Source organism: Balaenoptera acutorostrata, chromosome 16 (genome assembly GCF_949987535.1).
Source record: "Balaenoptera acutorostrata chromosome 16, mBalAcu1.1, whole genome shotgun sequence".
Classification (NCBI taxonomy): Eukaryota; Metazoa; Chordata; class Mammalia; order Artiodactyla; family Balaenopteridae; genus Balaenoptera; species Balaenoptera acutorostrata.
The window spans coordinates 56,596,206-56,620,022 of NC_080079.1; the positions used below are offsets into that span (position 1 = coordinate 56,596,206).

Genomic DNA, 23,817 nt, shown 5'->3' on the forward strand with positions numbered 1-23,817 from the left:
AGGGAAGGCTACGACAGCCACATTTGCTTCTGTCCTATGGCCGGAGGCCAGAGCTGAGTAAAGGGGGGACAGACGGTGGTTGGCTGCTGGGCCCTGAGAATCAGATTCACTTCCCCAAAGTTCAGGAGGGGACAAGGAAGGGCAGTCGTTTGTGTGTCTGAGGCTGTAAGGATAGTTAGAACCAGAGCCTGGGCAGGGGCTGTAGCAAAGTAACCTATGTAAACTGCAGTCATGCGCAAGAGGAGACCCAAGGTCCCCTTCAAGGGGAGGGGGGCAGGGGTGCTGAGTAGTGGGGTGGCCAGAGAGAGGTGGCCAACAGGAAAGCGTCTGTATTAACTTGACAAGGTACCTGTTCCTAAGCCCAGAGAATCCACAAGGGCTCGCCATCTGAACCCGGCCAGCATCGTACACCCTCCCCGAGTCACACTGGGTCTGGGTCTCCAGCACCCCATATAGGGCCTGGCGCCGTTCAGGGCCCCCTCCCCAGAACCAGGGCCTGCTGGAGACGGGGTCCACCAGGAGGTGAGGACACTGGGCTCTGAACATTCACCTGAGCCAGGTTCCAGGGCCACTTCCAGGGACCCCTGTGTCAGGGGCTCCTCCATCTTAACACCCGAAGCACCTGACTGCATAGTTTTTGTTTTGTATGTTTTATTTTGCAGGGTGATTGGGCAGGGGTGGTGCTGAAAAGCAAAACCAGAAAACACCCAAACCGCTCCTTAACATTCACAAAATCGCTAATTGGCCGAACCTTCGTTTTCGTCCATTTATTTAGAAAAAAATTAACATGGGCAAATGAGATACCTCAGTGTTACAACAGAGTATAGAAATGTCTAGCAATAGTCAAATAATTTGATCTTTAAATACAAAAGAACCACATGAACACCTAATATACAGGTTTCATCTGAATACATATTTATTAGATAAATATTAGAGGTTGTCACATCATCTAACTACATACAGCTTTGCAAGACTAGAAATCACAATTAGTTTTCTGACCAGTTTAAAGTATGAAATGATTGCATTGTACAGAGATGTACAGAGACGATGACAGTCGCAGTGGGAGTTACTTCAGGCTGCACGGTGGGTGTGTTCATGTGTGTGTACGTGTGAAATCACCTGCGATCATGATATCAAAAATTATACAAAGTATGAATTTGGTTACAATTGTCTTCTGAAATCCCCGTTTCTTTTCATTATTTCCATAGCACCCTAAAAATACACAGGTGGCAGGACTAGTACACTGAAGCTAAATAGTACATGTAGGTAGAATAAAAACAAAACGGAACAAAAAAAACTCCTTTCTACACAGAGTCAGAGTATATTACATGAGTGAGACAGATGCGGAGAGAGACCTCACAGACGCTAACAGACAGGATCTAGTTTTTTCCACGTGAAGATGGAGTTCCAAGCCTTTTTTTGTTTTGTTTTGTTCCGGAAAATAAAAACAATACACATTCCGAGGGAAATGAATGCATCTGTTAACATGTCTCTATTTCTCATTTACATATGTACACACGTCCCTTGAGTGGCTGCTGCCCACGTCGCCCTGTCTGGATGGGTCAGGCCGAGGGAGAAGACGTGTAGCTCTCTGGGGGTTCAGGGCTTCCGTTACGGAGAAAGTATTAGAAGTTTCTTAAAAAATAAAAATGGCTACAGGAACATGATACATGGGTAAAGCTTCAAACCAAGAAGATGGGGGTGATTGCTTGTACTTGGGCCTTCCCACCTGCCCGCCAGCGCCCTGTCCATTCTGTGGAGTGGAGACAGAAACATGCCTGTGGGCTGGGTGGATGCTTGTCATGGAGAAGTGGCTTGCTGAGGCATTGTTTTTGCTGAGGTTACTTATGGCTCCAAGTAGTCATCCGAAAGGATCAGGGAAGCATCTCCCCAGAGTTCAGAACCGCCCCTGCTTGGGGAGGCTGTCATCACCTGAATGTGTCACCAACTGGGGCTCGCTACAGCCCCGGACGCCTCGATGCCTCCCCCCCCCCCACCCCCCACCTGGCTCCAAAACCGCTCTGGAAGAGTACACGCCCAGAGCGCGGGCTGCAGGCACCACGGTTCTGGAAAGCTCTTTGCTGAACTTGCTGGTGGAGGCTCGCTTGGGAGGGGACCCAGGAAACCTGCCTCAGGTGCCGAGCCCATGGCTTCCACAGAGATGGTTGAGGCAGGTGCCTGGAGCCTGGGCTGTGGGGAACCAGATCGACCCTCTGTGCTAGAAAGCTGTGGATAGGTCAGTGAGCAGAGGGGGACACCCCGATAACAACCAGAACGGATCCCAGGCCTTTCTGAGAAAAAGTTGCACGGCAGGAAGTGGGAACTTCTAAGGAAGGCATCTGTAAATCTGTCTGGGGCAGAACATTCCCAGATGGCCTGACACAGCTGGGGCTACTGGCCACTGGGCAGAGACGGCCACATGTTACCTGGCATCGTCCTGTCCCCACCAGCCAACTGGGGATGGCTCCAAACGGCGGGTGGCCTGGTCTTCTAACTCACTGTGCTCACCCATGCTCTTAGTCCCTTCTTCTGTACAAATGGCCCTGGTTGCTTTTTTGTTTTTGTTTGTTGTTTTTCTTAAAAAAGGGACTCGGTCTTTGTCGTTGAGTCAAGGTATTTTAAAAACACCAGCAAAGGCTATAACCAGGTCATGAAAATGTTGAATATTATCAAAGACAATACTAAAATATTCACAAAGATATTTACAAAAGCAATTCTTAAAATAATTGATTTGTATACGGAACACCACGCTGTTTGAAAAAACCTCTGACAACGGGACAAAGGAAAAGGGGCGAGGACGGGACGATGGCAGCTTTCCTACAGAAAACCTTGTGCCGGGCCGTCTGGTACAGCGACTGGAAGTCAACAGCTGGGGCCAACGTTCCGGTCACATCCAGAGGAGTGCTGGGGGTGTTCCCCCAACCCCCAACAGAGAGGGAGACGGAGACTGAGAACACAGAGAGTGGACGGGGGAGCAGGTGAGGGCCTCGGGCAGCAGCAGGGGAGGGGCGCGATGAATTTACAGAGGGGACCCAAGTGACCCAACGGCCCAGCATCACCGGCCATGCGGCTCGGGGAGCACAGGGGAGCACAAGGGAGCCTGGAACAAAACGGACTCACAAGAAGCTACCTGGGAGACTCCGAGAGCGAGCAGTTAGCTGGATGGAGCGAAGCGTGGAGGGAAAACCAGAGGCTGCTTTTGCTGGAGCAGGGGTGTGGGGTGAGCTTTCGAGGCCAGAGGGACATGGAGGGAAGGAGAGGCTGGCAGCCAAGCGCGGGGTCTGAGACAGAAACACCACGCGACGCTCGAGGACACATCCTGGCACAGGCGGCGGCAGACTGGGCTGGAGCCGGGGGCAGCCTCGAGCACAGGGACAGACCAGACCAGACAGAGGAGCCGGAGAGAGAGTGATGCCCGGGGCTCCTGCTGCTGAGCCCGTGCGTCCCCTGCCTTTCCACCACTCACCTTGCCGTCTGGGTAGACACAGGGGCACTGGGACAGAGGGAAGTGGGTGTCCCACGTAACAGTCTCGGAGAGGTGGGCGAGGGGGGAGCAGAGGAAGGAAACAGGACGCACGGAGAGAAATGGGTCGCTTGCTGTCCAAGTCCAGTGTTCCTTTTCCTCAGATGACTTCGCAGCTTTAAGATGCTGTCGTTTAAGAACAGGGGGTGGCTTGGAGCAAAGTTGTAAGTTGGCCATTTCTGTTGGACTCCAAATCCGGCTTGGGGGCACTCCCCCCTTCCCCAGTTAAGGGCACAGTAATTTCAGCTGGGTTCTTTCTCTCTCTGGCCCCCCCAAGGCTGGGCCCTGGCCTGAGTCAGAGGTTGCGGAGCCATCCTGGCTCGGAGGAGGCCTTGACTCCCTTTTCCACCGGTGCCCAAGCAGGAATGGCTCACCCTCTCCCAAACACAGACTCTTGTCTTTTTTTCTCTGCTCTCTGAGAGTGCTTACAGGGTATCCTGGCTTAGAGGTCTGGGGTCAAAGCGATAACCTTGGCCCCTGAGAGTTCTCTTTCCCAGAGGTTTGTGCTTTTCTGTGGTGGGTGGTCGTGGTGGTGGGCAGGCCGTTCTCACTGCCACCAACAGCTGCTGCTGCTCCAAGGTTCGGGGCCGCTGGGATACGGGGGCCCCTCCCTCAGGTTCACAGTCACGTGGAGGCGGCTCTGGGCCAGGAAGCAGGGAGGTCGGGTTACAGTTTAGAAACTGGAAGAACCTGTGGGGCACTGGAGGGTCGTCTGGAAGCCGCCGTCAATGTGTGCCCCCTCCCCGGGCCAGCGCCCTGTCTCGAGGGTCATCTTTGGGGCCTGCTCTGGGCGTGGGCTCCAGACCTGCACCGCCTTCACAGTGCACCCTCCCGCCCCTAGGCTCTGAAGGCCGCAGCAGGGGCGGTCCGAGGGCACGGGCTCCCGGCGGGAAAGTGTGGGGGGCAGATGGGGAAGGAGGCCGCGTGGGGAGGGGTGGCCCCGACGGAGGGGTGGGCTTCAGTTGTTCTCAAAGAGAGACAGGAGGTCATCATTACTATTGCTCGGCAGGTCGGGGGGATCCAGGTACGAGAGGAGCTCGTCAGGGTTTGTGAGTTCTGGAAGGAGCTGCAAAAGAAGTACAGAAGCTCAGATGAGGTGTCGGCCGAAGGCCGGGCTGGCCCAGGGTGAGGAAGCAGGGCACCCTCGGGCCCGTTCGCTTGCCCTCTACCTGCCTCCTGGGGTCCTGGTCCAAACAGGGGAAACTAACAGTGCCGGTGGTCCCCAGATGCATCCAGGCCACCGTGCTAGTCTGGGGCACACCCGTGCTTATTTCAAGTCTGGGAGAGTGGGGCCCTCAGCCCACCAGCCGGGAAGCCTCCTCACGAACACAGTGTTCCTTAGACCCTGCCACAGGGGGCTGGGGGTCACTCATGCCTCCCAGCAGAAGCCATGTGGCTTTGTATGTAAGGCTGGCCGATCTCTGCGGCTCCCACCGCCCCACACCTCCCCCAAGAGCTCCCGGCTCCTTGCTGAGCCCGCGGCTAGCTGGCAGCACTGCTCTTCCCTGTAGACTCCAGGAAGAGGCTACAGACCATCCCTACCCTCTACTGTGCGGTCCTTGGACTCCTTCGGTCACACAGGGGACCCTCATCAATCTAAAAGCACCTGCCCTGGCCTGGTCTGGGGAGGAGAGTCGGGCAAGAATCCAAGATGGTCCCAAAGCTGAGTGAATCCCATTCACCAGAGACTCTTGCTGGGGCCAAGGGTGACTCTTGCTGGGGCTGGGACGTGAAAGACAGGAGCGACCAAGGAGAGGGCAGGCCTCCTCTCCGGGAATCTAGAGCCTGGGGGCGAGGGGTGGGAGGGGCAAGGGCGGTGTCCCTCGCTGGCAGCCCTGAACAGCTGCCCAGCACCCATCATTCAGTGTCCCCCTTGCCCACCTTCCAGACCATTCAGTTCTCAAGGGGGGTGATCCCTGAATCTCAGCTGCCCGCTTCTGCCTCAGTCACACGACCCCCCCCGCCCCCGACCCCCAGTGTGACCCGAGGCCGATCCTTCTGTCACCCCACGTGGGGGCCTCTCAGAGTGAGCGATGGAGTGAGCAAAAGCACAGGGCATGGACAACACACAGACTAGAAACTGGAGACACACACCAGCAAGACAGACAGAGGGACCTGTCCCTCCAGCCCCTCCCCTGCCTTGGGCCAGAGAGTGGCAGATGCAGAGATGGCAAGCCGATGTCGGGGAACGGGAAGTGGGAAGAAGGGGGGATGGACCCTCCTGTGCTGCCTCCAGGACCGGCCCAGAGGGACTCTGTGAGGGCCTGGGGGAGGTAGGGCAGGGCCGGGCGGCAGGACTGTGGCCAAGGGGACAGGGGGCGGGGCCAGCAGGGTGGGGCAAGGGGTGTGGCACCCTGGCTGAGGCTTGCCCACTGTGGGGTTCCCCGGTCCTGGAGCCACAGGGGAGGCAGGATGGCGGGGCCCACCCTCCGCCCGCCCACCCCCTCCTCACAGCTGTGCCTCCTCCACCCCGGGCCTCGGGCCCTCAACACCCGCCCCTGCTCTCGGGCAGTCCCGGCCCCAGGCCAAGACACGTGGTGACCCCAACTTACATCCAGCGAAGGCTCCGGCATGTCAGACGCTCCCTGCGCTCCGGCCTGACCCTCTAAGGCTGAGGAGGGGTTAAAGGTCAGGTCACTGTGTGGATGGTTGCCGGGAGCGGCCTGTGGCGGTGGCCGGGGAGGCTGGGAAGGAGGAGGAGCCCCACTGTGATGTAATGGAGGCCCTGACTGGCTGCTGGGGTGTGGGACGTGCAAACCTTGTTGCATGGAGGGATGGGGCTGGTCAGAACTGCCAGCGTGTGGCATCTGTGGAGGAGGAGAGAGCAGGAAAAAGAGAGGTGAGGTGACGAGGTACAGCGACGAGATGCCTGGAGAAATGAAAAGCAAACAAAACCAGGAAAATAACAAAACCCCCAAAACAAAGCCACCCCTCTACAAAGCCGTTTTTTTTTTTTTTTTTTTCTGCAGAGAAACAAACAAACAAAAAAATCCTCCCCCCAAAACCGCCAGTCAGGGAGGCTGAAGCCACGTGGGGCAGGGAGGGAGGTGGCCAGGGGCTCTGAGACTAGCAGAGACACTGAGGTCAGGGTCCAGGCCCCTGGGAGCCCCTCTGTCTCCCTAGCCCGGACACCAGCACAATGAACAACAGCAAGGGCAGGATGGAGAAGCGAAATGGGCATGTTTCCGGGGAGCAGGGAGGCAGGCGGGAGTGCTGCTGGCGGCGTGGTGCAGGCCCGAGCCGGGGCGGCGGGGAGCAGACACGGACGACAGCATGGGGCAGGCGTGCAGCTCATGGGGGTCTGCGCCTCCACGTGGGTCCTGGTCTGGGGGCGACACGAGGCACGCTGGCTCCGGGGGCAGCCGGGGCCTCGGTGTAAGCTCTCCCTGCTGTCCCGGGGTAGGGCGGAGTTGGGCCCAAGGTATGACCTGGGGCTTCTGAGTCCTGCCAGACCTTCCTGCTGGCCACCCACCTAGGCAGCAACAGGCGTGCTTCTCTCATAGATAACCTAGGCGCCCCCCTCCCCCCGCCCCCGCGCGTGTACTGAACCGTCGGGGCTATGGGTGGGCAGGGGACACGAGTGGGTGAGACAAACTTCCCCTGTTGGTCTATTTGCTGCCTCAAGCAGCCCTGCCTTCAGAGTTCAGGTCTCGGAGTGAAAGGCCAAGTCTAAGTCTGGGCCCCCACCCCCCGCATCCCCAACGGCCCCCGAACCCCCCTCGCACTTTGCGAGTGAAGGGAGCTCACTGACTGGTCAGGCCTCTCACTTGGAATGGGCAGCCAGGTGACCAAACGTCTCCTTGGTCAGTACCCTCCTCCCAGCCCTGTCTTCTGGGCCACACAGAAACACTGACATTTCTTTCGTGGGTTTGCAAACGGCAGCGACACCATCCCTGATCTTCTCCAGACACCAGTTCCTCTTCCTGTTTCTCCTAAAAGCTGCTCCCCAAGCCTTGCTGTGGGTTGGCCCCTGCCCACGGTCCAGGTGGCCCTCCACAGCACAGAGCCCCTCCAGCCCGGGCCTTGAGAACGAGGGATGACCACGTGACATGAAGGTTGCTGACCCTGGGGGAACTACGTGTGGGATGCACACAAAGTAAGAAGAACCAGGAGGGGCGGGAGGGACAGCGTTCACAGCTGTCGGCGAGGCCAGCCTGTGACGCTCCTAGTGACCATTCTGGAAGTGGGGGGCAGGGAGGGGCTCCACACTCCTGGAGCAGCCCGGCCCCAGACAGACAGTCCCCAGATCTGCTGACACAACTAACGCCCTCGGCCCTGACGTCTTGCTGGATTATCTCAGAACCTGGAGGGGCAAGCGCTCTCTGGGACCTGCTGACACACCTGTCAACCTCCCACCTGGCACGGGAGAGCCTTGGGTGCGCCAGCACCTGGTTGGAGCCCTCCCACCAGTCCGTGCGCCTGGGAATCCTTCCTGGCCTCGTGCTCAGCCGGGTCAGGCTGCTCTGGTTGGGCAGGTGGGTTGTTGACCTGTGACTGCACCACACCACCTTGCACAGCTGTACCTCTGGGTCCAGTTCCCATCTAACAAAAGCCCAGAAACGGACAAGGACCATGCATATCTGAAAAGCTTCCTGGGGGGGCTGTGAAGTCAACTCAAGGGCTTAAGTCCCTCTGCGAGGACCCTGGTGGCAGGGCTGACAAGGCAGGAAAATGTCTTGTTGGACACAGAAAGCACACAGCACCCCCGCTGCCATCTTCCAGTGCTGGGAACTGTGAGGACTCAGAAGGTGCAAGGTCAGTGTGGAGCAGGGGTGTGAGCTGGGTGATTCCTGGACATGGAAGGCTGAGGGCCTGGGGAGCAGGGCTGGGGAAGGGGGCCAGGAGAGACGCCCCCAGAAATTGGAAGCCCCATGGGGCAGAAAGTAACTTGCGAAAACATGGCTGAAGGCTGGTGAAAGCAGCTACTTCCAACTTGGCATTCTGGGTTCCTGCAGGAAAGCTGCTGCAGTGCCCCTCGTTTAGAACCCTTCTGGTTAACAGTCACTCCTGCTGAGAATTGGTGGCTCTGGTGCACAGGATAGTCCCTGGCCCAGTGCTGGATGTTCCCCAACTCCATGTCAGCTGCGGGGAACACAGTACAATCCAGAGGCCCCTTCCTTCCAGGCCACATGATGGAGACTAGGAGAGCTTGGAGAGGCACCTTCGGGTGTAGGCCCAACTCCACTGCCAGGCATTGGCGAGACTCCTGGACCCTTCTCTCTGGCTGCTGTGGCCCAGGACCCACTGCCAGGCCCTCAGTGACTGCCCTTCCTGCTAAGATGAGAGACCAGGGACAGAAAGAACGACTGAGGCCTCAGTCTTCAGCCCTTGGGCCTCGGTTTCCTCAAAACCCCAACTGTTCTTCCTCCATCCAGGCACTGCCAGAACTTTTGCTCCATTAGCTCGAGGCCTGTGTCTGTCTTGCTTACACCTGGTACAAGGCACAGTCGGGAGACCAGGCTCAGAAAACGTCTGCTAGATCAAGTGCAATCATCCATCGCTGCCTAGATAAGGACTCGGGAGGCGGCCAGGCCTCCCACCACTGCTGTCGGCGCCACAGGAAGGGAAGGCCTCTGGACAGCACGGGACACCTCACCTGAAGGGGCTTTCTCAGCGATACAGTGTGCGTTAATATGTGAAACAGGACGAGAAGTGAATACTCTTGGGATAAGTAGGCATCCTAATGTTTCTTTTTGCAGGAGGAGGTGATACCCTGAAGATTCAGAGCCCTGGGGAATAAGTGCCTGGGTCTGGGACTAAATTCTAGATGGCTGGATGAAGCTACAGTAAGTCAGCATAACAGTATGTGTGTAAGACGGGGAGAAAGGGGATGGGGCTGTGTGTGTGTGTGTGTGTGTGTGTGTGTATAGGATGCGTGTCAGGTGTATGGGGGGGTGTGGGCCTGTATGTAGGGGGTGTGCAGGCATCTGCATGTGTGCATATGCATGCAATGTGTGTGCAGGTAAGAGCTTGAAGCTTCCCCCATCTGAGAATCTGATGTCCTGGGTGAAACGGCCAAATCCAAGGACACTGATGGGCCATGACCCAGCCTCAGTCAGGCCTCCCACGCCCTCCTGGGTCCTGAGACTCAACTCTCAGTCCTCCCCTTTGCCTGGTAGGGAACTAGGCAAACATGAGAAAGGTCCAGGGGAGCCCTCTGTCCCCGTCAGCCCCATACTGGGGCTGGGGGCACGGGGGAGGTGGAGGGTCAGCGGTGAGGAAGAGGTACTCACAGTCTCCTGCATGGGGTGACTGAGGGGCTTCTCAAGGGCAGCCATGTTGTTGGGCATGTCCGGGGGGTGGGAGAGCTGGGGGGGCCCGTGCATGAAGTCGTTCATGGACGTCCCGCTGGGGTTCCCGTGGGGGAAGTCAAAGTTGCCATGGCCCTGGTAGCTGTTGCCTGGGGAGGGAACAAGATGGGGAGGGATGTGACCCAGAGGGAAGACGGCCACCCCAGGGAACTCAGAGTGTAAAGGAAGAACCAAGGCCCACCCTCCTGCGAGGCTAGAGTCGGCTCCTGCACCCGTAGACCTCAGGGCCGTACAGCGGGGCAGCGATGCAGCTTTCTCCTGCGGGCCTTAGCACCCCAGGGCGTGTGCTGGTGTACAGCCACGAGCAGGGCTAGAGTGGGAGGAGAGGGTGGTCGGGCTCCTGTGGCAGGAAACATGGAATGAGGCCCGAGTCTGAACTTTCCACAGGATCTGCTGAGCGAACCCTCCAGACCTGCTCACCCACAGCCCCCATGAGGCTGCCCTTCGTCACTGGGACCACCCAGGCCCAGAAGGGGAGGTCGGAGTTTGCCAAGTCCGCAAAGAAAGCTGGGCCAGATTCAAGATGACACCCTCAGAGCCAGCTGTCTGGCCTCCCAAGCCGCTGCTTCCTCCACCACGTGGCCGCGATGAGAGCTCAGAGGAGCAGCACACTGCAAAGCTGGGGCGCTCAGCACGCTGTGGGACTCTGGCTAGGTAGGCTAACCTCTCTGGGCCTTTAATGATCCAGGAGCCCCAGGAACCTAAGAGCAGGGGTTCTGTGGGGAGCTGCCATGCCCGGTGTTCGGGGGGTTGCGGGGGGTACTTTCTGGGAACTGAGGGGAAGTGCGGTGCAGCTTGCTCTGGGCAGCAGGAAGTGAGGGGGCAGTGACTGTGACCTTGGTGGCCGAAGGCTGGTGCTCCAGGCCCCTGGACCCCGTCTCTGGAAGGGTGGGAGAGTTGCAGGGATAGGGACAATACGTAGATGTCAGAGGGAAACACGGGACGGCCAGGAGCTCCAGGAGGAGTGTGGTCTTAGTGCCCCCAGCAAAGCAGGCTCTGAAGCCCCTAAGCTTGGCAGCTGCCGACCAGGGAGATCCAGGAGTCGGGAGGGAGGCTGGGCAGTGGGGGGTGCGAGAGGCGGGAGGCTGGCTCGCGGGGCAGTTCCTCACTCATGACTTCCCAGCTGGGTGCCAACCCACAGGGCTGGCTGGACGGAGAGGGGGGGATGGCATTGCACGGGCCGCTGTACCCCCAACTTCAGCTATGTGGGATTGTTTTTTTGAGGGTGCGCGTTACCTCTGCCTCTTCACACCACACCCTCCCTGCACCTGCCACCATCACCCCAGAAATCCTGGGCCCCTGCTGGGGCTTCTCCCTCCCTCCTTGTCGGCCATCACCCACCTTGGCTGCTGTAGTCATTGGAGTTGGTGCCCCCGGGAGGGGGTGGGAGTGGATAGGGGGACGGGCCGGGGCCCAGGGCTGCGATCATCTCCATGACATTGGGCATGATCATCTGGCTGGGACTCATGGTCTTGAACCGCTTGGACGGGATGCCGTCAGGGTCATCCTTAATGTGGAGGTCCGACTTGATGGGCACTGGCCGCCAGCTGCATGTGGGGTCAATGGTGACCTCTTCAAACTCGGAGCTGAGGGGAGCAAAGGGGCAGAGCTGAGGCTCTGGGGTACTGGGCTTTGGACATGAGGGCCTCCAGCTCGGACAGACACTGCAATGTCCTCCTCCAGGCTCCCTGTGCCCCCATTCCCACCACACTCTGCATGGGACAGAGGTGTGACGGATTTTTATAACTTTTGAAAGATGGGTAGACTGAGACTAGGAAAAGCAAGTGGCTGGGCATGGGGCAGCGGGCCCCAAAGCCTCCACCCGAGATGCGGCCATGTCAACTTCCTGCTCTGGCAGAGCTTGGTCCTTTCTGGAAAGTTCATTTGCCCCCAGGTACAGAACCCCTTAAATTCGCAGAGAGGTGAGGGATGTGGGAAAATGGTCTGCCGGCCAGTGGGGGATAGGGTATCAGGGGTGATCACATACTCACCTCATGCAACCCAGGTCAGCATCCCGCCCACCCCCCCTCCTCCCCCACCCCCTGCCCTAGTGTGGGGAGGCCCACTTACTGTTGGATGGCATTCAGGATGCCCCACATGTACTGATCTACCTCCAGGCCCTCGAGCAGAGCGGTTTTACTGGAAAAGGAGAAAGGGGGCTTGGCCTTTGCTCCTGGACCCTAGCGGAGGCCACAGCCCGCTCCTCCCCACTGTGTCCAAGAGACTCGGGCCCTGCCACTGGTTACTACTTGGGGGCACCGACAGGAGAGGGCAGCCTTGTGACCGCTTGATACAAAGGGACTGTGCACAACCCCCGTGATCTGAGCCCCTCTGCTGCGCTTGGGTTCTCTCATCCGTGTTTAGGGCAGGTGGAGGTGGCTGGACCCCACAGAGCAGGGCCACAGCTCCTCCTGGAGCCGGGTGACGTAGCTTATGCTGAGGTGGGCATCACTCACTTGCACACAGGACACCTCCAGGTCCCTCTCTCGCAATTCAGCTGCAGGTACGACTCCAAGTCAAAACACTGCGGAGGCCGGGAGACACAGACAGATGAGACCAGGGCTCACAGAAACCTCTTAAATGCAAGTGCCACTGCCTCCGGGACCCTCATGAAGACGTCCCACCAGGGAGGGAGGCAGGTGATAGAGACACCCAGGTTTGAGAGGGGTGATGACCTTGCCGATTTTCTGCTGTGCTTACAGCTTTCGGGCCACGTGGAATCCCTGCACACCTGTGCCCAGCCCTCCTCATACCATCCCGGTGCCCCAGATGACCCATGGCCTCTGAGAAGCCTTCCTGGTTCCTCTGCAGCCGCCTCTCACCGATCCTGCCCCATGACAGCACCTCTCCCTGGCCCGGCCCAGGCATGGAGGACACACCCCATCCAGTTCATCGGTGTGCGCCAGACAAATAAAGCGACCAGACCTCTGCTGCCCCCGTTTTCCCGAGGATGGGGGTTAGGGGGGCTGGGAGGCTCCCGACCCACTATGAAGCCCTCGGGGCCAGTTGTGAGAGGGTGGGGCTGACGGTACGGCTGGCCTGCCCCCATGGTAGCCCCCACTCAGTGAATCCCACCCACCTGGGTTGTCCGCATTTAGCCACCCAAACTGTGACAGTCACTCATCCCACAGCCACTTCCTGAGTACCTGCTCAGGGCAGGGCCTCGGGACACAGCAGTGAACCAGGCAGAGGCGTCCCTGCTTTCAGGTTCCCTATCAGCCGTAGTGGCTGTACGTGCAGGATTTCCAGCTGGCATCTGACATCTGCCAGGGCTGGGACTGGTTCCCCCCGGGAACCTAGCTCTGAGCACACAGAGAAGATGCTCAGAGGATAGATGATGGCAGGAGTGAGTGAGTGAATCAGCTCCTGATGGCCATGGCATCCTTCCGGGGTTAGAGACAGGCCCTGTTGCCCACCCCCGCCGCCTACTCCTCGCCATCCCAGCCAGACTCCAGGACGCTCTTCCTGGGACTGCTCACCTGGACGTGCTTGCAATCGTGGCCTCGAGCAGGCAGCTGGATGCGCCGGAATGTGATGGGGCACTTCAGAGACACCTTGATGGCTGTCTGCTCCACGCCATCTTCCCCATTGAGGGTCGTGTTGCCCGATGAGGCAGCCACGCTGCTGAAATTCCGCTTGACTGTGGGGTGGAGGCACGGGTGGATAAGGAGGGCAGGGCTGTCTTGCACTCCCCCCACTCCTTCAAGTGGCTGATACACACTCTGATTCTCCACGCCCCCCAACACAGGGAGGTCTCATGAACAGGTGCAGGGCACCCCCGCCTGGGCAAAAGGGAGCTCAGCATGCCGGAGGCCCTGGGCCTCCCAGCACTCTGGAATGACACTCTACATGCGACATGTGTGAAGTGCCCCTGCAGGTGGCTTCATCAGTCCCCCAGTCTCTGCAGTTCATGCCCTGTCTTCACTAGGAAGGCAGGACTTTCCGCAAAACCTGCAGAAACCCAGTCTGGCACTTCACTGACTTTCTGGGTCAGTGGGAGAGCCCCACAGGCACTTTTGCACTTACTTCTCCAAATGTGGAAATGGCCTGGCCGGATTCTAGGGCTCAGGACGTGAAGAAGCACATTTGAAGGGGGGAGCAGTGATGTACTTCCCTGCATAGTGCACCCCCCTCCCCCGCCCCGGCCCCCAAGTGTCTGCACCTGGGAGTCAGAGCCAAGTCCCCCCCTCTCGAGTTAGGCCTGGGCTGTTGAGATGGAATCCACCCCTGTGCTTCTCTCCTGATGAAGAACCCCCTCTTCCAGTTCCTCCCATCCTTCCAGGTGATCACCTCCTTCAGGAAGCCTGCCTGGCCTACCTGCACCACGGCATCTTGTTTTAATCTGCCCCACATGCTGCATTCACGGTACTGTGTGCTCATCTGATCATCCCCACAGCCCCAGAGGAGGGGCATTGGATGGGGAGGGGCTAGTGCCAGGGAACACTCAGGGCCCGGTGGTGCCAGGCCCAGAGGACAATGAACATGGTGGGACTGGGGTTTGGTTCCAGCCCCCGAGCCCCCACTCACTTTTCGTGATACAGTGCTCTGCGGGCAGGAGCCGCTTCTTGAGGAGGCCTTGCAGCACGGAGCGCACAGAAGGCCGGTGGACCAGCTGCAGCACGAAGAGGTGGGACTGCCGAGAAAGAGCAGAGGCTCGGTCCCTGCCGCGTGGCCCCCACGCCTGCCACCTGGGCCTCTACAGGCCTAGGCCACCCCCTTCACCCCAGAGGCTAAGCGTAGGAAAGGGCCCCACGTCCCTGGTGATGCCCCGTTAGGAGAGGGTCCCCTGGGACCTGGGAGAGAGCCCTTGAGGCCCAGGATGTGTCCTGGGACCTGCGAGCTGGGGACCCAGACTGGGGTCACTACCTGGGGACAGCTGCTGCTGTCTATGCCAACAAGGCTGACTCTGATGCTGATATACCCCTGGGATGTGGTTATGGGACACAAGGCATCAAGATCCAGGCCAAACTCACCTCCTAGCCTTGGCCCTCCTGCCCCTCGCCCCGCTGTTCCCCATCATGCCTCCTCCACCCTTCCTGCCAGAGGATGTTGTCCTGTCTTCACTCCTCCAGGAAGCCTTCCAGGACTGCACCCCCCCCCCAACAAGCCCCCGCAGGTTCCTCACTCTGACGGCATCCCCAGTCTGTGACTCTTATCCCCGGTTGGTCGTGGTGCCCCAACCCTCATAAGGGCAGGATCAGAGCTCTTCCTTCTCCTCCAGGGAGGCCAGCAGAGCAGGGGCAGGTACTCTGCAAATCCCCGGGCAAGCCCTGAGTGCCAGGCCCTGATCTTGGGGGACAGGAGTGTGGCTCAGACGTGGTCCCAGATCAGTGAGTCACAGGTCAGGGGACACACATACACAGTTCTGAGACAGCATGGTTGGGTGACAAAGGGAAGGAGTTAACTCCAGACTTGGTGGAGTTGGTTCTCAGGGGAAGAAATGATTAGAATATAAAAAATTCTTGCAAATGAGGCACGAACGGAGCCTAGCTTTGAGGGACACACAGAACTTCCTCAGTGGAAGAAGGTGGTGGGCACGGGGGATGGTGTCCGGGAGGAGGATCTACAGGAGCAAAGGGAGGTGAGTGTGTAGACCAGATGGAGGCTGCGGTAGGAGAAAAGGCCAGGCCTCGGACCAGAGCACGGCGGCCTGAATTTCACCCCACGGGCCTGGCGGGGACTGTGGCACATTTCTGGGGTACTCCTGAAAGATCACTCCTGGGGAGGGGGGATGGAGACCCATGACGCAGCTGAGGCCCAGAGGAGGCTGAGGATCTCGGGCCCACCCGCACACTCACGCAGCAGCAGGCGGTGACGGTGATCTGGATGGTGTTGCGGCCCGGCTGGCACACGTGCTTGAGGTGCAGGGGCTTGTGGGATGTCTTGTTGTCGCCGCGCTCGATGGTGAGGGGAGTGGCGTTCACGCTGACCTGCACCGAGGCTGGCCAGTTGGTGTTCATCTGCCGGTCCTCGTGGTGGTAGCACTTGAACTGCAGCTCCAGGTCAGACCTGGGGGCGGGGTGAGGCTCAGGGCGGCTCTGCGAGGGGGCTGCCCGTGGCCTCCATGACCCCTCCCTCACCAGAGCCCCCCACCAAGTCACTCAGCACCCCGTCCTCAGCCACGAAGGCTCCCCCAGCCGCCTCGAGCTCTCCTCTCTCACCCTGGATGTTCCCCCTGCCCAGGCCTCCCATCAAAACCCATCCCAACAACCCAAATTCCCCCCATGACTCCCATTTACTGTTCAACCACAGCCCCACAGCTCTGGCCACAATCTGCCTCAGTCCCCTGCATGGAAGTGCACCTCCTGTTCCCCCAGGACACAGACAGACGGACAGACGCTAACTCAACGAGGCCAGCTGAAGGCTGATTATGCCCTGAGCTCCTGTGGGAGAAGCACCCCAGGCCAGGGGCTGCCTGGTTCCGTTCCCGCCCCCCTACCCCTGTGGTGGGCCCCAAGGACATGGCACCGAAAGAGTCCCCACAAACCCAGCAGGGACCACAGATGCATGAAAACTGAGCAGGGCCAGTGGCCGAGCCACAGAAGGTCTCGCAGGCGACGGTACTCACGGCTAAGGAGCAGTGGGTGAGCAGGGCCCCTGCATGGGGGTCTCCCTACCCTTTTGCCTGAGTGCACTCCGGTGCCCTCCTGCCCACCCCAGCTGCCTCTGGCCTGCTCTGTAGCCGGCTCAGCCTGCTCAAGGCAACGGGCCAGCTGTGCGCGCACAGTTGTGTGTGCACATGCCCAGCTCAGACACATCTCATGCCCTCAGGGTGCTCACTGGGCAGCTGAGGCCTTTGGTCACTGACACAGCGAGGCAGTGTGAGTCCTGCCCGAGGAGGAGGAACCGAGGGTGGAGACACCGATGCGTTCTGGTGTCTGAGAGACCCAGGCCCGAGTCCCAGCTCTGCCCCGTGCTAGCTGCGAGGACTCATCCAAGCTAATCACTTCTCTGGCCTCAGTTTCCTCACTGTCAACGGGGCAAGCAATGCCTACTCATAAGATCAAAAGAGATCAGGTGGGGGCTTCCCTGGTGGCGCAGTGGTTGAGAATCTGCCTGCCAATGCAGGGGACACGGGTTCGAGCCCTGGTCTGGGAAGATCCCACATGCCGCGGAGCAGCTGGGCCGGTGAGCCACAGCTACTGAGCCTGCGCGTCTGGAGCCTGTGCTCCGCAACAAGAGAGGCCGCGAGAGTGAGAGGCCCGCGCACCGCGATGAAGAGTGGCCCCCACTCGCTGCAACTAGAGAAAGCGCTTGCACAGAAACGAAGACCCAACACAGCCAAAAATAAATTAAAAAAAAAAAAAAAAAAAAAAGAGATCAGGTGTAGGAGGCTCAGAACACAGAACCTGGCCCAGCAGGAGGCCTCCAGACCCCTCACTCCAGCGCCCACTGTTTGAGCAGCAGCCCCGCCCGGTGGCCAGCTGCAGGAAGGACCCGGCCCTGTTCCCGCTCCTCTCTCTATATTCCTGGCTCTGACCACATGAGCCACGTTCAGGGCCAACTCGGGGGCCCTGCTGGAACATCCTCCTTCTCAGCCTGCGCTAGCCACCTTTTCCTCTGGGAATTTGTTCTTGACCACTGTCTCATCAGGACTGGGGTGAATGACAGCAGCTCTCTGTCAGAGACAGTGGCCCTCAGGGCACTAAGCCAAGGCAGATTTGTCTGTCTCCCGGCACCTGCAGGTTCGCTTTGACACCCCCAGGGCCTTGCACACAGCAGGGCCCAGTCAGCAGTGCTCAACAGGTGACGGTGTCAAGCAGATGCTGTTACCACGTGTCTCAGGCGACGCCAGGGCCCAGGAATGTCAGCACTGGGGCCACCTCCATCCACCCGGCTCGGGCTGTGCTGTGCCCTGACGCTCACCTCCACATCAGCGTCTGGTGGACCGTGGGCCTCAGGTGAAAGACATGGTTGCTGACGGCCAGGTTGTGCTCCAGGCGGAAGGGCTCCAGCACCACACCATCCCGCACGGGGAACGTGAGCCGCAGCTCGTCATTGTGGTTGGCTGTGCGGGGGAGGAGCAGGTGAGCAGCACGGCCCTTGCCCCGGCGGCACACGACACGCACCCTTGGCTGCATGCTCTGGGTGCGTGTGCGAACAGGGCCACAGCAGCTGGGCTGTGTGCTCAAGGGCACACCAGGCAGCCCCTGGCTTCTTCCGGTCCCTCCGACCGCATCCTGACCATCCCTGCCTCCCACTTCCCACTCATCCCCCCGCTCTGCATCCCCTCCTGTCTCCACCTGCTCCCTGCTCTGGAAGCCCCGGCTGGCTTCTCCTCCCAGCCCTTTGCCACAGCTGAGAGTTGCTTTCCCTCCCAGCCTCCAGTGGCTCAGGCAGGCCTGCTCTCACACCCTCCGCTCTTTCCCGCGCCCAGCCCCCAGAGGCAGGCAGGCAGACTTCCAAGCCCCCTGACTCCTGGCACACTGTGAGCGGGGGAGGTGGGGGCAGGTGGAGCTGGCTTGACAGGGAGGGAGGAGGGAAGGAGAGAGTAGGGCGCTCACCTGGGGGTGGCGGCAGAGCGCTCATATTTGGCTTGATGTCAGGTGGGAAGGGTGGTTTAACATCTTGACTGGGGGACAGGTATGGGGGGATGCTGCTCCCAGGGGTCATGGGGGGCGTGGGGTTCCCTGGAACAGGTGAGTGGGGGTAATTTGCCACAGGAACCGGCCTGGGAGGCTGGAGGGAAAGAGAAACCACATATAGGTTATGGGCTCACAGGCATAAGGAGGGACCATGGCTGTGGACACATGCCCCACCCACCCTAGGGTCCTAGGGCTATGGCCTTTGCTCCCCTGAGGGAGGAGAGCCCCCCAGGAAAACCCCTTCCTCCACTCTGGCCACAGTCAGGCCTCTGCCCCTATGGGAAGACAGGTGGGCCTGGATAGGTTCTCCCCACCCTTCACTTGGGTCACGGCACCAGGGGGATTGTAAGGTCCCCAGCCCATTTGACCAATGAGGACACAGGCTCAGGGTGACGGGGAATTTGCCTAATATAATCTTGGGAGAAGAATGCTAGGCACAATCCCAGGTCTCCCGCTGCCCACATCATGACTCCAGGCCATGTCCTTCATCGCCACCCCACCCCACTGGGGTCCCCAGATGGAGTCAGGCATGAAGCATCTCCAGGAGCCCCTTCCCTTCCTCTCTTATTCCCCACCTTGTTTTCTTCCCAGGACTGGCCAGGTCCACACTCATCCCTGGCCCACCCATCTGAGATGCAGATTCTCCAAGCATCTCTGGGCCCTGGAGCAGACGACCCTACTAATGTCCAGAAAGGCTGGGGCAGGAATGGTGAGGCCCCCTCTAACATAGTGCATGTGGGTTATAATCCCCGAGATGGAAACTGAAACATACCCTGTTGACGTTCCCTTGGCTGTAGCTGCTGTAGCTGCTTCCAGAGAAGGTGTTATTTTGTCCATTAAACTGCTCTGGCTGGTAAAGCAAGATAAACAATGCCGTGAACAGAAGGCAGAAAAGCTACCCCCCTCTCCCTCCTGAAATGAAAACCTTCCAGGAGGACAGGGGATGCTGAAGAGGCCCGCCCAGTGCTGGGGTGGGGAGTGCGGTGGGGCCAGAGCACACCACTGCCGCGGTCAGTGTTCTGCCTCTCTCTGCCCATAGCTACTAATTGAGCAAGTTTATAAAAATAGCAACACCTAGTGTGCTGCAGTCGGGCTAAAAATAGTAAGCCCATGTAAGCCAAGGGGTGGGTAGTCATGTAAGTTGGCGTGATTCATTGGCAAATAAGTGTAAAATATTTCCAGAGTCTTCCTCACTCCTGAGAATGTACTTTATAATAATCCCAAAGAAGGAAAGAGCTACATGCCTGAAAACATTCATTATAGTACTATTTTAAAAGTGAAAACTCAGAAAAAACCCAAATGTCCAACAGAAAGGGTAAAATGTGGTGTGGTTCCCAGGAGAATGTCAGGCAGCCATTAAAAGTGACAACCACGGGGAGTGTAGCAGTAAGTGACACGCTGTGTTCAAGTGAAAGAAACAGATTCAAAATTACAACCGTAACAACAACTATACAACACGGTTGATACCCACATGCGTGGGGACAAAGTCTATAATCAAACGTAAATATATCGGGGTGGGTGCTTTTACTTAAAAAAATATATTTCCTTCATTGTTATTATCTCGTACGTGCTATAAATAGTAAAAGGAGAAGGAAAACCATCATCTGAGCCCCACGAGAACAGGAACCAAGAAAAGCCAGTCTGTCACTCTGGCCACTGCACGCACAGCTCTGAGCACATGAGATCACATCCAGAAATCTCCGCCTGCCCCCTGGTGACAGCCAGGGTCAGGATGACACAGGCAGGGGTGGGGAGGTGAGGCGGTAAGGAGGGAAGGGGCCCGTGGGGTGGCGGGACTCACCTTGTAATACTGCCCCATGTTGACCGTGGGGGGCGGGTACTGCCCGGTGCTCGGCTGGCTGGGCATCCGCTGCCCGGGGTAGCTGGGAGAGGTGAGCGGCCGTGGGGGATTGGGCGTGGGGTACTGGCCTGGCTGGGTGGGGAACTGGCTGTTTGGTCCGTATTGCTGGTTTCCGTAGTTGGGCTATGGTGGCAGAGAAAGGAGCGGGGAAAAGTCATCAGTGTCTCGAAGCCAAGCTGCCCACCAGATGCCAGGACGCCCCACCTCCTCTCCTCTGTCCCTGCTGTTTTCCACCCACCCAGAAAATGCCCGCCACACCTGCAAAGGAGAGCAGCTGAACCAGATGATGCCAGGGGCCCTTCTTGCCCTGACACCCAGGGACATTACATCAGCCTGTCTGGCTCGAGGGCCACCTCCCCATGAAGCTGTCTTTCTCAAAACTCCATGCCCCATGAGCTTGGGGGTACTTCCAGAGCCCCCTGCTCTTGCCATCATGAGGGTGCTTAATTCTGAAGCCCCCTTTGGGTCTCCCCTAGTGCTTGGTATGTGACAGACAACAGGATGCACTTCCAGAAAGGTGATCCCCAGCCCTTGCATTCTGAGGCTGAATCTGGGAGGCACTGTCCCCATACCCCACACTGAGCAGAACAAACTGATGTTTAGTTTTGGGCTACTGGTGCAGAGGTCAGGAGAACCAGGCTGGTGAAGGGACAAGGCAGCCCCTCTTGGGGGAAGCAACAGCTCCAGAGAGGGGCAGGATCGCTGTCCTGGGAGAGCCACTCCCACCCTCCAGTTGCTTCCCTGTCTGTAAAATCAGGTGACTCGCAGGGCACCCCAGGCCATTACATCCTGCAGAGTCAGTGCTTCTTCCCCGTCTGTGAAACTTCTTGTCTATTAACTGTCTCTTTTGCCCTCTAAGCTCAGAGGTCCAGGAGACAGCTGTGTCTCAGTGTATGGCAAAGAACAGGCCTGCAATTAATACTTGCTCAACACATGAAAGAAGGGCAGGGGGTAAACGGCAGAAGAGGGCAAAGTTTGCGTCAGCGCTGAAGAACTCTGCGGAGCTCGTGCTGTTGCGATATGGCAGCTGCTCTGTGTGATGGTGGGGTTCCCATCACATCACTGCAGGACAGGAAGGGGAGCCCGGGCCTGTCCACTAGTCCCTCTGCGGGACCAGGTGACCTGACCCCCGCCCCCACCCCCAGGTTCCGACAGCTCAGAGGTTCTATGAATGGGTACTGAGAGGTGAGGCCAGTCTTCCCAGACGGGGTCAGGACCTGCAGGCTGTGGCCACCGGTGTCACAGCCCAGTGTCGGGCATTTTGTAGCTGGGTAGTACCAGCAGTCTATTGAGGATGATTTAGTAAAGATAACTGAGAGCCTTTGGTGTGCCCTGCTGTGACAGGTAAGAGCTGGGGAGCTAACACCGGTACAGGCACAGGGCTGACGTCAGGCTAATGACTGAAAATTCTGCTGCCTTTTCTGTGATCGCCTCTTTGGGTGCCAGCAACTGAGGTTGGGCCGACCGATGCATTCCCAGCCCAGCCAGAGGGAATGCCGGGAGTCTGAGCACAGAGGGGGCTGAGAGGGCCCAGAACTCATGTGGGGGCTGTGCATGGGAGTGAGGCCCACGGGTCAGGCCCCCCACCCCCAAGGACAGCCAGGGCCTTGGGAGCTGCCATCCTTCTCCAGCTTCTCCCTGAGCTGCTGCCCGCCTGGAGGGGGTCTGGGCCTGACCCCGGCTCCTGGGTGTTTGAGGACGTCCCTGACATCTCCCCTCTTGGACCCAGGACATCCCCATCAGTGGCCAAGCCACCTTCTAGCCCAAGTAAGGGTGGATGCTGAGGGGAAGCACATAGACCTTCAGGGAACTCAGGGTCTTTGGGCTCTAAACGCACTGGAAGCCCAAGCGCAGTTCTGAGATGGGGTGGAGCCAACCTGAGAAGAGGTGTGCCAGCAGAGCCCTGGGTGATGCTCGGGAAGGGCTCTGTCCAGGTGAGGAATCAAGGTGGGCCTCTCGAGGAGCGTGTGCAGGGGCCACGATTCTGGGGTCTCTGTGTCTTCCGCAGGTGAACTAAATCCTTACCCAGGTACCCACATAGGCCATTTGCTGCCAACCCGTTTTCTGGGTGCTCGCTGAAGGCCCTGTGACACCCCCTCCAGGAAGTCCTTCTCCTGACCTCACGCTGAGTTCCACACACCCCAAGGTGCATCATTCCCTTGTTCCAGCTTAGACCTTATCTTTCCTGCTGAAGTCTTGGTTCCTGGAGGACAGGAGGTGTGGGTTTGCTTCCTTCGATCTTCACTGATTTCGCAGCTGAGGTGGCTGGGCACCCCAACGGGCAGCCTTCCTCCCGACAGAGCCCCAAGAGCCCCAAGAAACATGCTGTCTGCCTTCCAGTCACTTCTCCGACGTGCACGGCCTTTAGATCTTTACAGGGTTTTGTCTCATCTCTCGCTCTTGGGTGTGAGGTGCCTTCATGTGGGTGCGAGGAATGGGGACCCAAGGAGGTTTAGTTCCTTACCCAAAGTCGCCCAGCTAGTGTCTATGCCAAGACAGCAGAGAGTCCTAACAGCGGCTACTGCTTGCTAAGTGCCCGCCCATGCCGGCCCAGGGCCAGGCGCTTCACGTACATCCCCTCACTCAAGACTCCCAGGCAGCCCCAGGAGGTGGGTTGGATCGTCAGTGCCTTTTACAAAAGAAAAAACGGAGACTCCAGGAGGTGACGTGACTTGCTCAAGATCTTCTGTATGGGAAATGCCAGAGCTGACCTTAAACTCAGGAGCACCTGACTCCTAAGATTCTGCCTTCTGGTCCAGGTTTCCCGAAGGTCAATCCATGCCCTTTTCAAGGAACTACCCACAGCACCTGTGTCGTCCCCACCTCCCACCCTGCCCACCGGCTGCCAGCTGTCACACTCACCTCTCCCGGGTATGGCCTCTTTATGCTCTGAATGGGAAGGGACTGGGGCCGGGGGCCCGGGTAGGTCTGCTGGGGCATCCGCTGCCCGTGTGTGCCAAAGGGGCTGATGCCGGGTGGCCGGGGTTGGTTCATGCCCATGGGAGGGCCGGTCATCCCCGAGGGCGTCATGCCAGCCGCCATGCTTGCGGGGTTCATGCTGCCCCCCATGGAGGCAGGCCCCCGAGGCCCGGGCTGGTTCATGAATTGGCTGTTATACGCCTGGGTGGGACCCATCTGGAAAGAGGAACAGACCTTCAACGGGAGAAGAAGAAAAAAAAAAAAAAAAAAAAAAAAAAAAAAAGAATAAAATGCCACATGCATTGAAAGTGCAGGGAAGGAAGGAAGGGTGGGGGAAGTGGGGGGTTCGGGGTTGGAGGTTGGGCACTTTCCTGTGTGGCTGCAGCTGGTGACCAGGTCCCAAAGGACCACCGGCCTCATGGGCTCACTGCTGCTCTCTGCAGGCCGCACAGGAAAGGTGCAGCCCGAGGGGTGTTACGGGGTGGGGTGCAGTCACTCTAATGCACAGGCAGCGTTTCCAGGGAGGCAGGCAAGGAACGGGAAAGAGGGTGCAGGGGTGGCGGGGGGCATGGGAGAATGGAGGTGGATAAGGATGGAGGCAAGGGCCCCTTTCCTGGA

At 58.7% G+C, this 23,817-nt stretch overlaps 1 protein-coding gene across 5 annotated transcripts in view; it reads right to left on the reverse strand.

Moving 5' to 3' along the window:
* Nucleotides 1–892: 892 nt before the first annotated feature.
* Nucleotides 893–23,817, reverse strand: part of ZMIZ1 (zinc finger MIZ-type containing 1) — a 233,972-nt gene continuing 211,047 nt past the window's right edge. For 3 of the 5 annotated variants that reach the window (XM_057531059.1, XM_057531057.1, XM_057531058.1), the window contains 14 exons: nt 23,143–23,433; nt 20,221–20,403; nt 19,192–19,269; nt 18,339–18,513; nt 17,701–17,842; nt 15,633–15,843; nt 14,362–14,467; nt 13,314–13,474; nt 12,291–12,358; nt 11,905–11,973; nt 11,176–11,420; nt 9,757–9,923; nt 6,076–6,330; nt 893–4,589 (listed from right to left, as the gene is read on the reverse strand). In XM_057531059.1, the coding sequence (XP_057387042.1) occupies nt 4,482–4,589; nt 6,076–6,330; nt 9,757–9,923; nt 11,176–11,420; nt 11,905–11,973; nt 12,291–12,358; nt 13,314–13,474; nt 14,362–14,467; nt 15,633–15,843; nt 17,701–17,842; nt 18,339–18,513; nt 19,192–19,269; nt 20,221–20,403; nt 23,143–23,433 (2,259 nt within the window). In that variant the 3' untranslated portion in view covers nt 893–4,481. The remainder of the gene's footprint in view (nt 4,590–6,075; nt 6,331–9,756; nt 9,924–11,175; nt 11,421–11,904; nt 11,974–12,290; nt 12,359–13,313; nt 13,475–14,361; nt 14,468–15,632; nt 15,844–17,700; nt 17,843–18,338; nt 18,514–19,191; nt 19,270–20,220; nt 20,404–23,142; nt 23,434–23,817) is intronic. The other 2 variants (XM_057531061.1, XM_057531062.1) reach the window with 2 other exon arrangements.